This window comes from Lutjanus erythropterus, chromosome 23 (assembly GCF_056507025.1).
Source record: "Lutjanus erythropterus isolate fLutEry1 chromosome 23, fLutEry1.hap2, whole genome shotgun sequence".
NCBI lineage: Eukaryota > Metazoa > Chordata > Actinopteri > Lutjaniformes > Lutjanidae > Lutjanus > Lutjanus erythropterus.
The window spans coordinates 10,851,759-10,867,927 of record NC_139339.1 but is presented as its reverse complement, the minus strand read 5'-3'; the positions used below and the strand labels follow the sequence as shown (position 1 = coordinate 10,867,927).

At 39.5% G+C, this 16,169-nt stretch overlaps 1 protein-coding gene across 2 annotated transcripts in view; it reads right to left on the bottom strand.

The window, feature by feature from the left end:
* Positions 1 to 392: 392 nt before the first annotated feature.
* Positions 393 to 16,169, bottom strand: part of dok7a (docking protein 7a) — a 47,091-nt gene continuing 31,314 nt past the window's right edge. For both annotated transcript variants that reach the window (XM_084712559.1, XM_084712560.1), the window contains exons 10-13: positions 15,930 to 16,018; positions 13,654 to 13,723; positions 6,231 to 6,410; positions 393 to 2,092 (exon numbers count right to left, since the gene is read on the bottom strand). In XM_084712559.1, the coding sequence (XP_084568685.1) occupies positions 1,956 to 2,092; positions 6,231 to 6,410; positions 13,654 to 13,723; positions 15,930 to 16,018 (476 nt within the window). In that variant the 3' untranslated portion in view covers positions 393 to 1,955. The remainder of the gene's footprint in view (positions 2,093 to 6,230; positions 6,411 to 13,653; positions 13,724 to 15,929; positions 16,019 to 16,169) is intronic.

Here is a 16,169-nt window from a genome sequence, read left to right as displayed (position 1 = left end):
GTTACTGCATTGTAGGTAATTCATGCAAGTAATTTTTGTGGCAAAAACTATTTAATACCTACAGATGTGTAACGTCAGGCAGATGCAAATGTAAATGAAATAACAAATTTGAAAGCCTTTAATTTTTAAATGATTTAAATTCTTTGAGGACAGAATATTGATGCATTATTTATTAGCAAATTAAATTATTTTACTTATTATTTTTACTTTGAGTTTTATAATGCATCATTTAAATGGACAGTTAAACAATTTATATTAGCTTTTATATATTTCTATTATTCCAGTGGCTCACTTGTGATTGTCACCATAACTTGTGATTACTACCAATTGACTTCGTACCCTAGTCCATACTAAGATCCTTCATCGTAGTGTTAAATAAAAACAAACGCATTAAATGTGAGGATGCTTTATGTAATATTGTACCAAACTGGTTTACAACTGTACATGGGGGGAAAAGTCCCATATGTGACCTACAGTAGCTCTAAAAAAAACTGAACATGCACATCAAAGCAGTAATTAAGGTTATAAATAATTTACAAGAAAAAATATTCCAAGAAAAAAATAGTGCCTTAGGAAACAGGCACTGTCCTTGAACTCTTTCAATACATCTTTACTGTACATACATTATGTCTTCACATGTATATAACAATCCACATCACCTACACAGAAAGAAAATGTATTTACAGATATCAAAATAAGATTGTAATCCAAGTAGAGTATGAGACTAAAACAATATATAGACTAAAACAGCTCTACAAAACACATACTAAACCATTTTTTAATAATTGCGGTTTAAGTAAAAATATCTATGTGCACTCACACAATTTGGAATAATAATAAAAAGGATTTTAACCACTTCAGTGAGTTCATAAAAAACAAACTTCAAACGTCTTTTTTCAAATACATCATTCTGAAAAATGAAGGCCGTGAGTGTCAGTCTGTTCTGTGACACATTTGTTGTTTCAGAGTGATTAAGAAAAAATCCAGTGATTTTCACCACCTTCTCAGCTTTGCATTATTTAATGAAGACTTTTCCCACAGTAAATCATTTTCCATGTGAACTGTGAAACAGGAAAAAAAGACAATAGCAGCAATGAGATTCTGATCCTATGATGAACACTGATCGATTAGTTACACCCAGGCAAAAAAAAAAAAAAAAGTCACCATGAACGATGTGGAAGTCTTATGCAGAACCATTAATTGTCCTGCTCAAACCTAAATCTTGTCTTCTTTTTTTTTCCACTGTGAACCTAAAATCTGCAGCATTCTGAGTAAGACTGGATGGAAAGTTTCCCCAAGTATGAATTTACTATAAAGTGAGTTTCGTGCAACTACGTCTGGAATTACTGAGGAAAAAATGAGTGTGAAGTCCTCATGAGAATAAACACCATCTCTGCTTCCTCTCCTGCAGCCACCCTGCCTCGCCATCCCAAACCCAGATAAAAACAGCATATTGCATGTTATTAGGGATGAGGCCGGTGTGAGCTGTGAAATGCCTCTGCTCTGGGGGTTTATTGGGGCCAGTGACTCAGCTTAGGACTGGCACATCTTCTTCCAAGTTAGCCTGAGGCTCCGGCACTGACATAATGCCATTTAATGAGATGCCCGAGTCCACAAAGGAGAGCGAGATTGAAATGCTGCTCCTGATCCTGTGCCAACCCTTTCTGAGGAGACTACCTCCAAGCTGTTTTGAGATTACAGAAACAAGTCTGAATTTGAGGAGAAATGGACACTTGGCAACTTCTAAAAAAAAATTGTATTCAAAAGATGAACAGAACAGAGAACAAATCCCACAGTAAACCTCAAAGGATCTTTTGGGAACAGTCTGGACTTAAAAAGAAAAATCCCAGAGCCATGTTTTTTTTGTTTTTTTTTACAAACTTTAAAGTTTGATGTAGTGCGCTGGTGATGAGCAAAGATATCCTGCTGAGATCAGCAGTTCAGTGATGAAGAAGTCAATGTGGCGTCCCCTTTCTTCTGAGTTCCAGAGTGTGAAGGCCCTCCTGCCGTCCCAGGGCGTGCTGCGTGCCCACTTTGTGGGCCGTCTCTGTGGCAGTGATGTCAATCTGGGCGTACTTGGTGGAGCTCTTTCCTGTCAAAACACAAAAACAGACCCTCTTTTAACTTTAAGTGTGTCACAGAAAGTCTAGCGCAACGCACTTTCTCTTTTGGCTTGCTGCAACAAAGCAAGCTACTTTTGGTAGGAAAAGCTTAAACAGTTTTTAGATTGACAGAAAATTATAAGAATCGGTTATTTGACATTTAGCCATTGAGATGATGCACAACATGACAGCTCCCCAAAGTGAAGTCAGAAACATCAAATCATCACCCCTGCTGGCTGGCTGCAGTATAAGTCATAAACCCCGCCCTTTTATATAGGTCTTATCACGCTGATGTTTGTTCACGTGTGCATTTTTCTGATAAATGACCTTTTCTTTGTGGGCAGGACCTCGACGCCGTGCCTCCAGCTCTGATCAATGAGACCAAATGGCGTCACCGCTGGAAGATGGCAGCGCTCGTATCTCAGGTATTTTGGTGTCAGTGGAGACATGCTGAGTTTCTAGATTCTCAGACGTGAGTATTTTGTTGTTCTAAGTCTCGCTGAATATCTTTAGCTTTCACACTATTGGTTGGACAAAACGAGACATTTGACGTTCTTGTGAAAGCAAAAGCATTGCTGTATCAACTTTGAAAAGAAATCCAGAATTTTGAAAGCTGACAAAAACATCCAAACATGAAAGCAGGGAGTTCAGAGTGAAGTGGCTCTCTGCCCTCGCTGCCAACATGATTGCTCAAGGTATGTGATTGAGTCTCGCCACACGAAGCAGAAGAACATGCAAATGACTCAGCCAAAGCCTTTAAAATTCCCCTCACGCACCGTCTTCCATATGCACGTCACTAGCGTTGCCGTAATTCGGTGCCATTCCGTGTGTGAAAATCACACAGGCAAGGTTTAATCGCAGAAGCAGAATGTGCATGACTATCAGAAAAAATGCGCATCACTGTACTCCACACATCGCTGCCTCCTGCTTGAGTTATGTGTTTTACAGTCTCATAAAGTCGAGGAAATCAAAACCTCACAACACACCAACAGTCCCTGGAGGAGGATCCCATTTGAGCCACTGAATTCACAGCTGTGATCTGAATGCCCTGTGACCCCTTTTCAGTGGCGAGATGGGACAACCCCCCCTCCCAGGTGACAGATTAATGAGGCCGCATGCCGGGATATAAACTGTATTGCTGACATCAGATATTAACCTCTCTCATGTCAGAGCCCGGGCGCTGCTCATTTTCCTGAGGGCAATGACGCTAATAGCCGACTTGTCTGTCAATTACAGCTCACTACCGCGTCTCCAGTGACAAGGACACAGCTGTCTTTTAGTGAGACGGGAGGAAATCGGCTCAATCGTTGGGGAGCGATTCCTGTAAATCTAAGTTAAATAGAATTACAGGACAATCATGTGTTGAGAGGGACTTTTCATCCTGGCTTGATATCGATATCCTGGTTTATTTTAAGTGGGCTCTTTCATATCTGTCTGCAGGATTTGGACAGAAAATATATTATTTACAAAATTGCTTTTACACACACACGCACACAAACAGATCAGAACAGGAGAACAAGTGATAAATCCTTGTACAACGTGTGAACAAAGACGACTGAGGTCATTTTACTTTCATTTTAATCAATTCAGGATGTGGATTTTCTTTTAAATTCAAACCTTTGGCATTTAAAATCTGCTTACATCTAATTTATTAAAGATCCTCATTGGAAATTCTCATGCATGTTTCATGAGTTTATAATGTGGATCTGAAAATGCATTAAAAAGCATCCATGATTTTCAAGTTGATGATGATGATGATGATTGGCATTTACAGCATGTCCACTTGGAAAGGACTCATTATACAGTGGAACAGGGCATTAACAGAATGAAAGCAGGGTTTAATAATGGTGTCTAACACTAATGCAACACTTCATGAAGGTTTTGTTTATGGCCCCTTATGAATCCCGCTCTGTGGTTTGAATCATTGCAAACACTTATCTAACCGGGAATTTGGGAAATGAAGCAATGGGTTAGTTTATCTTGATTATCTTTAACCTGGGCACTATATCTTTTACATATTTTGGTGTTAATGTTCCCATCAAAGTGCGTCCATTAAAAGTGCTTGTTCGCCACTGACCAGCTCAGATTTTTGTGAGCATCTGACAACATTACAGATAGGATCCCCACAAAGATAGTGCTGTTTTTTTTTTTAATGCTAAGATTCCTTTTGTTTAACCAGAAACAGCCGTTTGCTGCCCTCAAGGCCGCAAGACCACATTTTAAAAACAGTTGCTGGTTCTCTGCTGCTTTGGTCGGTCAGTTTGTTCATGACTTTGGTGTTTTAAAGAGTTCCTTTCCCACTATGCCATTAAGTTGTAATCAGATCTATGTTCTTGACTACTAACCTCTAGGGTTGAAAATGTTTTTACACTTGTACCAATGCCTAAATTTTTCATACTGATTAGAGCTCAACGAGTATATTTGTCGGACAATATTTGCTTATCACAGCCAGGAACTATCTGATCTAAAATATGTTAACAAGTTTATGAATCTGACCAGACATCTGATATCGGCTTTTGGTATTACATTTTGTAAGGTACTGAGGTCTTGATAACTACTCTACCATACAGACACCGGTGATACTTAATGGGTTCCCTGAAGTATTTTTGACCAGTAGTCCAGTGGAGCAGTATTTTCATTAGTCGATTAATGGTTGCCAAGAAAAAGACTCCTTCCATTTTAGTTCAATACACTGATATATTTTACAGTGAAATAGTAACTCAGAGTTACTTGGATTAGTAACTGTAATATAATTACTGTTTTGGATATTGTAATCCCTTACACTACTTGTTACTGGAAAAAGTAGTAATACTGCTCAATACTGCTGCTGGATGTTATGGCTCAATTAAATAAATTGATGCTTGTGATGCTGAAAGTCACTGATTCAAATCCCTTCAAGTGATGCTATTATCATGATCATCTTCTCAGCAGCAGTAGAATTAAATTAATTAATTTGTGATTTATTTTTTTTTGGCAAAACATTTGGTCTGTCAAAATGTCTCCACTCTGGGCCTTTGCCCTTGTACTTGCCTCAGATCGGACAGTCCACCATAGGCGACAGAAAATACTCTGTACTCTCTGTACAAACTGTACAGTTTGTCTTGTATTCACTCCCACTCACTCCCACTGACAGGACTGATCTACTCATGATATTTGCCATTTAGATCTGTATTTGGACAGATTTTCTCTTTTACAGGTGGACTTGAGCTAAAGGCATCTGTCGTCATTATTAAACAATAAATGGCATTTTATTATTTTTCATGTCATTCCAAATAGATGCAAACTTAGTGTTCTGCATTAGAGTATGATGTGCATAAATATAAAGGATGAATTGCATCCTGTATTGATTCAGTAAGGGACAGTGCTTTTTTTTTTTTTTTTTTCCCTCAATGCAGAGCAATCCTGTATTATACAGGACAGGTTGCAACCCTAGTTAGCGGTTAGCTAAATTAGTTTAGCAACTATCTTTCCACCAGGGCTCTCTGTATACAACCTCAGTACTTTATTCCCCATCTATCTCGGAGGCTGTGTTGACGCTGATCTCTGTTAGTGTTCACTGGGAGGATGGTGACACCAGTTCTGTTGCCAGTTCACAGCAGCTAACAGCTAACCCGCAATTTCCACCAGGTGCGGCTGCACTACATTATAGAGCAAAGTGAAGTCAGAAACATCAAATCATCGCCCCTGCTGGCTGGCTGCAGTATAAGTCATAAACCCTGCCCTTTTCAATAGGTCTTATCACGCTGATGTTTGTTCACGTGTTCATTTTTCTGATAAATGACCTTTTCTTTGTGGGCAGGACCTCGACGCCGTGCCTCCAGCTCTGATCAATGAGACCAAATGGCGTCACCGCTGCAAGATGGCAGCGCTCGTATCTCAGGTATTTTGGTGTCAGTGGAGACATGCCGTCCATTGCCCAAAAAAAAAAAAAGTAACACCCCCAAGCGCAGGATCATCAACAGTTTTGAACTGTTTTCAGGAAAAAGACAAACTCTAAAATACCATTAAAAACACCCAAGAATATCTACAAAACAACTGTTTGTCATTTTTGTAATACATATGTGATGCACTTAAACACTGATTTTGACTTAAAGGGAACTTTAAAGATTATTTTGGACGCATCCTTACTCTGAGTTGGGAGATGTGCGACACTCCCTCGGGTGCCCAGACCTGGCTCCTGCAGCTCCAGCTCCATGTAGTTGAGTTGCTTCTTGGATGTGGGACTAACAGGAATATTCACATACGTCACACCTTCGCTGCGAGGCCTTTCAGGAAGTGGCGCCTCTGGGGGAAAAACGAACACTGCCCCTGTCAATACAAGAGGAACAAAGTGTTAATTAGTTTGAACGTTTCCTTTTATCATCACAGTCCCTGAAGAGGCCAAAACCAACAAGTAATTCATCCTGCTAACAAGATGTGTGTGCATCCACAGCCTGATAGATTATACTGTGTCAAATAACCAATAGCCAAATAACGCCACTGTCATCCAAAAAACATTTTAAACACATAAAAGACCCGTACACTTGTATTTAGATGACCATTCTTCAGTTATTTCAGTGTTTTGAATGGCTCAGTGTTTTGGTTGGGGATTCATTTCAATTTTTCTACACCAGCAATGTTCATTTTAATTAAAATAAAAAAAAAACACTTTAATGGTTCTTTTATGTGTTTCTAACAATGTAGTTCTATTGCACAGAGGAGTATGATCTGCCAGGCTGTCACTACACAGAAAACACACTGTATGATACATTCTTTGTTGGTTTTCATGGGATTTGTTGATTAATATTGAAAAGATAAAATAATACCAGCCTTACTGAGACACTTATTTTGAAAAAGGGGTTTGTGACATTAATTAAAATATAATTATGAAGAAATCAAGGATGAGCCTGGTGTTATTTTAACACTGTCATTATAACCTTAATCAAGAGCTTAAAGATTTCCCCCTCCAGGGTTAGTAACTCTTGAGGAAACGGCCTTAATGTTAATTAGATTCATTCAAATACAGACATCTGAAATAAAGTGACGATATTATTTTCAACAGCGGCAGATTATGGGATCAGCGGCCACGCTGGCACAAAGTGGATCCCAGTGAATTGCCCTCGAGGCTACTTGTGTATAATTAGTGGACAGGCCCCAGAGATAATTTATGAGATACATTACAGTCATTTTGTGTTACGACGCAGTAAATCTCTAACTTGTTGCTCTTTTAATTTCACCATCAGCTCTTTGTACCCAATGGCCAATGGCTTTAACATGAATGAAAACATTCTGGTGTGTTTAATGGTAGTTCATTTTATAAAACCCAAACAGCAGAATTCACATGTTGGTAAAAAAAAAGTATTGCCAATTATTTTTACTATAAATCTGATTCATATAAAAATGTTCCTATTTGATTTATAGCAAAAACACCAACTTGGCAAACAGTGTTTTAACCGTAACTAAACAATAAGGCCCTGATGGATACTGGATTTTTTTTTGGACAAAATTAGTAAGTAAAGGTATCAATATTCAGTCGATATTTCTACAGCGTGTAAGATACTGAATGTAGGATATATAAATATTTTGCAAGAAGAAAAAAAAAATATGGAAAAGAAATATACATTCTGCCTATACAGCTAACAAATAAAAACAATGTTCTGTTCTACAAAGTAATTCAAGCTATTATTGATAGTAAATGTAATCAAGATACTGTGTCAAGTACGGCAACACCAAGAGCGCCACATTCATTTCTGAAGGAGTGCAAAGTACAGCTCCTGTCAAGAAATGTAACAGTCATGCATACTGGTCCTTAAAATGTGTGAGCCACTATTTAAGAACCAGTATGAAAATTATATTGCATTCCTGCCATATTCTGCGAATAAATCCTCCTAAATGTTATACAAAAAATCATGCACATGTGCGCAGTTGGTCTATGACAAATGTACTAAAAAATAAGCAATTTTATTGGCAAGCAGACTACAGTTAAACTTTGAACAGCTGCAGAACACAAGCAGTGTTATATTCTGGGTAAAAACAGCTAATGCTTCAAGGATCTATACAGCTGATCAAACAGTGCAGTCAGCAGGAAAAAAAAAAAAAAGTGTCAAGTAAAGCTAACAAGAAATGTCGCCTCAACCCATTTCAACTGAATAGCTTTTCCTGTCAAACACATAAAATTACAGCCGCAGCGTTGCCTAAAGTGTGTTGTCTGTGTAATTTATTGTGCCTGATGAATGGCTTACCTGTCATAAACCTAAAAGCCACCCCGGATAAAGAGGTGCAGAGTCGAGTTCATTGCCGACTAGTTGGATGCCGTTCAGCTCAGTGTCTTACTGATACAGTTTCAGAACAACTGCATAAAATATGTACATATTTTAGCCCTGTGACACGACCGTCCTTTTTTAAATTCCTGTATCTACAGTGCCAGCAAAGATAGCTACAACCTTCAACAACAGGAGAGTATACTCAAGGATATCTGGGAGATCTGCATAACTTGAATATTCCCCTGTGAATACAGACTAGTGAAAAAAAAAGATGTACTCTTCTATTAGTGATGCTACTTGTGTGCAACCGAGATCAAAACCTGTGTATTATCAGGAAATAAGTGTCAACATATCCAAAAATGACCCTGGCATTGTGGGCACACACTGGCCAAGATGAATTTGCCTTTTGATGAGTGTTGACTTTAAACCTCACATGTATTTCTATGCAAAGGATCACATAGATATACTGAGCTTCGTCTGTATTAAAGGTATTACATTATAACACAGTATTAAGAAATCCCTACAGTGTGATTATCAGTACGATCAAAAGTACAGATGTTTATCTTCCTATTAAACTGATACAGACTGAGGTGATGTATTATAGTGCACAGCACACACCACCAGTGGTCAGTCTCTCTACTGGTGGACAAGGCAGCACAACTCAGCTGAGAAACACGGTGTCTGGCAAATAAAGTTAAAGGACTAACTAGTGAAAAAAAAGTCAGTATTTTGGATTTAGTCCTGATAATGAAAGTCAGATGGACCTCAGTCTGGCAGTAAATGTACAGTTTAGATTTGAGTGCAGTTTCTCAAGATCAAAGCAAAACTCCTGACTGCGTTTTGTTTCCCAACTGTGGGAATAATGTCGCTATAATGATCAGCTCTGCCTACGTCGAGAAAGTGGCAACTGCAATGGAGTCGAGCTGCTTTATAAGACCGCGCAGACATAAAGTTTGGGCTGAAGTTGGACACATGTATAATGACATTTACATTATGCAAAATTAACTTATTCCATTAGTATTACTATATTTCCTGAGCTAACAAGGATGCCCTAAAAGGCTACATTTTTTGCAAGTTTTTAATTATTTTTAGCCCTATTTAAAACAGAATCTTGCCTTTAGGGCTGCGACTAATGGTCATTTGCATCATCAACTAGTCTGCTGATTTTGCTCTGAATTGTTTAGTCTATAAAATGTGTAAAAACTTTTGGAAAACTCCCTATCACAATTTCAATGAGCCAAAGCTGCCCAAGACCTTCTACTATACCGTATATAACAAATAAAAGCAGTAAATATTCCAATTCTTTGGCATTATGGCTTAAAAAATTACAACAATGATCCAATGCTCCAATGCAAATCCTCCCCGTTACCTACTTTCTCCTTAATTCACTTATTCAAGGGTGTGCAGCTTTACTGCCCATAGTTTCTGTAATTCATGTGAAGCGCTGTACAAAAACAATTTTTCAATGACTAATTAACAAGTCAGCAAGCACAAAGAGCTCAGCCTCTCACTGAGCGCTAAAACTTCACATCAAAACAAACATGAAGGATAGTGTAGCTACATAAACACTGTTGATCTTTGGGTGTAAAGATCTGTTTACCTCACCTTACATCAGTTACTGCAAAACTACTGATGTCTGAAGAATAAAGAGAATATCTAGATCACAGAAACCAGACAGTTTAACTACATTTGCTGCCCGTTAAACATTCCCAGCAGAAGTGGGACCACAAAAACAACAGCAAGTAGTTCATCTTAGGATATATACCGTCAGAAACACTACTGGGGATATTGCTATGAGACTACATGTACTGTCTTGTGTAGTGTAAAACTATGAAATGCTGCATCACAGTCTCTGGTTTCCATAGTGACTGTAAATGTTGTCACAGACTCATATTTTCTGTACCGCCTCAGCTGTACCGTAATGACACCATCATGTAGATGCAGTGCTGTAAATTGCGTTCAGAGGCTGGGTAATACCTAACATTCGGGGACAAAAAAGATTTCTCCTGCTATTGACTCTTCCTAAATGGCAGCAGGCACTGGCCATTACCCGCAACTCAGAGGCATCAACCCCAGGGGACGCTCATACAATCAGTGAGAAGCCATTAGACGCCAGCAGAGTCTCAGTGGGTGCAGCCTTTGGCAACATCTAAGAGGCCTGATACTTAATTGATCAGACACCAAGCAGCCGTCACAGTACTGTGGGCTTTTATAATGGCTGCCATTACAACAGCGGGTTTGCCCGCAGCTCCGAGGCTGAGGGGCTTTTCCAGGATACACTTTGTGAAGCCTCTGGGGGCTGTGACAGATCCAATACCTGACTGAGTTTAGTGACCCGGACTCACAAAGTCAACTGCTTTTTTTAGAGGAAAACACAAGGGTCTAATGACGGCTGTGTCTTCAGGTGACGGGCCTGTTTTCCACCTTTCATGTGTCTTTCTAGCAGACGGACATTAAACCTGCAGTGTGGAACCTGGACTGTATATTAATTAGTGGACAGAGCTTCCAGGTCTGAAAAGTGAAGCCTGTGTGGCAGAGCCTTATACTTGCACTTTTTCTAATGGCCAGTTAACTGACTGAAATAATATGTTCCATTAAATATCCAAGGCCCGCAACTAACAATTACTTTCCTCACCGATTAATCTGTTGATTATCTTCCTGATTAATCGATCGGTTGTTTGGTCCATAAATTATTTAAAAAAATGTTGATCACCATTTCCCAAAGCCAAAGGTGACGTCCTCAAATGTAAGATATTCAGCTCATTTAAGAAGCTGAAATCGGAGAATTTGAGGCATGTAAACACACAATTATTAATCAGAATGACTTCAATCAGGCTGCAGAAATGTACTGCTGCTGTGGAACAATGTACTCACAGAAACAACTTTTCAAGTGACATGCATTTGAAAATAAGTTGTAACTGTGGTAGAGCTGTGGCCAAAATGCAGACTGACTGCAGGAATTGATGTGTGCTTGCATTGCACACCAGACTAGCCTTAACAGATGTCTCAAAATAAATCAATATAAAATCATCAGTTGTGGCTGCTGACCGCTCGGTTTTCTTAAACCAGGAGGTAAAGCTGTTTTAATATGAAGAGTTACCACATTACATTACATGAATTGTTTGTATGCATTTCAATTGCCATCAAGCCTTCACCCTCACATAAACCTGAGCCCCCGGCCTTGGCCGCCTCCCCCGTCCATTAACTGCTTGCTGAGGCAGCCTGATGGGAGAGATGACATGGGAGCCGAGCGGTGTGTGTGTGTGTGTGTGTGTGTGTAGGTACATGAACATGACTGATGGGTTTGGTGCCACACTGTGACAGCTGCTGGGACTTCCTAGAGCAGGTGTGCATTAGACTGAGGGCATGTTTCTGGGTGTGGGATGCTTAAGTGGCCAAACGTCCCCTGACAACTGTCCCCTCACCTCACCATCAGGGCAGGTATCCTGTCACGCACCGTTGCACTCTCTGTTTGGTTACATATCGCTGTGTTTTCTCTCCTGACACAATTGCTTCTTATGTAACCTGAGTTTAAGGCGTTACATAAAGTGCAGGTGAAGAAATAAACGCAGTGAGCCCTCTACTACACAATGAAAAGGAGAGGTGCTTTTAAATTACATGAATGGAAACACAAATTGCGCATGTGAGTCATACCCGTATGCGTTTTACAGGCTTATATGTGATTCATCTCTGGCATAATACCTCACAAATCATATAAATTACATCTAATTTACCTCTAAACACAATTTCAGCCGATGCTTCTGTTTATCTCAGTTTGTCCTTTTGATGTATTATCATTACATCTGAGCCATAGACCTGATTTTGTGTTTCCTTTTCAATTTGAGAACTTTGGTCTTTATTAGACAGGATACAGAAAGACTTGACAAGAGGAGAGGGAGGGGGAGGGGGGGGGGGGGGGGGGGGGGGGGCAGATGACGTGCAGCAAAGGAATGCGAGCTGGAATTGAACCAGATCCACCGCAAAAGACTTTTGGCATCAGTACATGGGGTGCACTTTTGACCAACTGAGCTATCTGTGCTCCCCGATTTCCATGTTTTTATTGCTTCCGTGGCCCGCAATAATGTACTAAATCTGGTTTCAGCCATTTAAACTGAAGAACTGTCCTGGGTAGACGTGTATATCAGTTGCTACGAAATATTAATAGCACCACTCGATTAAGAGTAATCAATTATGTAATAAGGAAGTCACTTTAGCATCACAAGCTGTAGAATAATGTCAAAAATTACAGTTTTAGAGGGCAGGAGATACTTGTGTTATAACTAAGGTAGGTTCAGGAGTGGGAGACGTCCTTTTTCTCTCCTTTACTTAAATAAAAGTAGCAACACCACCGTCTAGAAATACTCATTTAAATGTAAAAGTCCTGCATTCAAAACTTTACCTTATTCAGTATTCCTCATTATGCAAAATGGCCCATTTTGGAATAATATGTTTTATTATTGATGCATTAATGTTTTTAAGCATCACTGAAGTTGCAGCTGGTAAACATGGAGCTAACTTTAACTACTCTCTGTGCTGCAGAGTATCTTAATTGATAAAAATACATAATTTATTAGCTGTTTTATTTTGTATTATAATCTCACTCTGCAAAGCAGCTGGTGACTAAAGCTGTTAAATAAATGTAGTGGCACAAGTACAATATGTACCTCCAAAAGTGCAGTATAGGGTGGGGCAAGTGGACAAATTTATCGCCTTTCGACGATGGGATGAATCCATCACTGATCTTTTTTTTTTTTTGACGATTTTTGGGGATATTTGTCATATTATTTTGCTAATGTAGGGGTTTGCAGAGCGACAGCCGCAGCTCCACAGTGCGCTTTCATCCAGCAGCACAGTGCACACCCACTCAGCTTTAGTTTGATAAAAAAGAGAAACTTCAACATCACAGTCCATTAGCCAGGATTAAGTCAAGTAAACGTGTGTTGCAGGTGTGGGTTACTTCCATCATGCCTGTGGCTGTTCTGCCTTGTGCCAGTTTGCCATTTCATACACTGAATGAGCTAAATTTTATCTATCCATTCATTTTAATTCACGCACATCGACCAGCAGGTGATGCATTTGTAGCTACGTTGATTCAGGTGCGTGACTCATCCACTTAATTCACTTTCTGTAAGTGGGTCCTGGCTATTGTAAGAAGAGGCCTGGATAATGCACGGCTGAAAACATGTAGAGCACTTAAAAAAAACATCTAAAATGGCCCATTGAGTAAAAAATAAATAAAAAAACAGTCCATTTGTGCAGCTCCAGAACACCAATCTGCATGTTTAACTGGCTTGTTCAGTCTCACTCACCTTCAGTCTCTTGCAGGAACCTCTGCTGACCACAGCCGCCCATTAGCTCATACTTGCTTTTTTCTTCTGCCTGCAAGACACAGACACAGTGAGCGACTCTTGATTAAGTTTATTACATAAGAAATGACTGTGACTTTCTCAGCAGCTTGGTGGACACGACAGGAGTATTTATAGATATTCAGGATTTACTGAGAGCTCAGGGCGATGTCTTACATGCGGAAACAGTGTCTGCAATGCCTCATCGTTATGGAGGGGATAACCGTGCCTTTTAAATTGCTGCCACATAATCTCTGATTCCAGACAGACACTGTAAGCACAGCAGCTATTGTGGTGTGGAAATGGGCGGTGGAGTGCAGCCATATTGCTTTCAGGCTCACTGAGAGGCCACGGTGGTGCACACAAAGAGGGATTCCTCGATGGGACCATCATCATATTGAAAGCGGAGATCTCTAATGGGAATCAGATGATTGTCTGCTACATTTTCCAGGAGCTGGATGCTTCACTTGATGACTACATGCATTGTTTTTTAATAAATACGCTCCATATTAGGGCACATTCAATAACATCCAGCCCTGTGATGTAAGGCTGGGAAATAAACTGAATGAAATTATCAGAATTTTGTAATGTTCATTTCTTGCTTAAATTCACTTATTGGCTTTCTACCATAAGTTGAGAAGATCAATATCACTCCCTTTTCTGCGCGTTAAGTGTGCAGGTGGATCCAGATGGTAGCTTTGCTTAGCTTAGCATAAAGACTGGGAGCAGGAGGAAAAATACGGCTAGCCATACGTCAATAAGTAACAAGTTACTTTTGTTTAATATGTGCAAAAACAGTTTTAGGAGAAGTTTTATGCTGCAACTATTTCTTGATGAATAATAGTTTATCCATCTGTGCAGTACTTCAGGTTAAGATTCAGTTTTATTGTTGTATCTCAATCATATTCAAATATGAAAAAGAGCTTAAGTCTTAGGTTCTTTACTTTTACATTTCTACATGAATTAAACAATCAAGATAATGTCTTATTACATCATCTTCAGAAATACTGGTAAAAGACAAATAGACAGATGGACAAGGAGCATGGTTGCATGCAGGCAAACAGTCCATGTGGAGAGGAAAAGAGGTGCCTGAAATGCAATTTCAGAACCCAACGGCAATAGTCTGATGACAAAATAGCTTTTAAAAAAATGATCTGCATTCATATGCAGATATCTGTTTATAGAGATTAGTTTCCAATGCCATTTTTGTGGCTGAAATTGCTAATTGGACTGCAGACAATGAACAATGCACAGAAAAGGAGTCCTTGATATTCGTTATCTGGATAAGCACCGGCTACAGCAGAAGCCCCAAAACACTGGCGTCACCCCCGAGGCTAAATGCTCATCAGATGATAGTCAGTCCAGCTGACAACGCACAGACATGAGAGTGGTATCCATCTTCTTGTCTAATTCTTGGAAAGAAAGTGAGTAAGGCTATTCCCTCAAATATCAATTTATTCCTTTAAACAAGAGCTACAACAACCAATGATCCTTAACAAATTCCAGCCCATGTTCCTGGCCAAAACTTGCACATATCAAAGTATGAAAGGAAATATCATGAAATATATTTTTAGTTTTCATCATAGAAGTCAATATGTCAATCACAAAACTACCTTTAGCAGTTCAACTAATGCAGTCTGGTACAAAGCTTAGAGTTTCATAAGTTATAACACCAGCGAAATTCAATAAAAGACCATAAAGTTGAGTGAACACCTCTCTGGAACAACATAAAAAGGCAGCTGAGCACTTCTGAGGTCACATCACCCGACCTGACTGCTCGACTTCACTTCCTTTTGGCTGAATGAACACCTCCGAGAACATTGTGTCTCATCACTCGCCCACTCTGAAGTCTAAAAAGCACACAGCAAGGCTATGTTTAGGAAGCTGCACATACATTAAGTACAGTGCTGTGATGGAATGATTTCAGCTCATCACACAGACTGAGAACATCACAGGAGATAATCCCAGTTGTTCTGACTGTAACTGGACAAGAAGTTCAAAACCACAAAACGCTGATGGAACATATTTTGTCATGTCAGATTTCAGATGAATCGCTCCATCCTCTTTTTAAAATTAACCTGCTATTCACTCTTTATAATCCTCATCAATAGGTGTTCCCATGATATCAGACGTCTCCCCCAAAAATGTTGAGCCGAACTCGGAGCACAATGAGTTACACAGCCAAAATGTGTGAGCAGTTGATAGCAGAAAGCGGATTAGAGAGTTTTGGATTGGCCTACCTCCGAGTTCCTCTCGGGCGCCCGACTCTCCATGATCTCATAAGCAGGATCAGCTCTGCGTCTTTCCTCTTTACTATTAAGCCTTTTGTCTGGTGGGAGAGAAAAATATGGTGTGTTTTAAATATAAAAACTAAACTGCTATTTTTTTTTTTTGGTGCCAATAGCCAGGGCAGAAAATAGTCTTATCCCACATTGTGCTTATTTAAATCCATTTTGTGAATCAAAGCAGACAAGGTCCTC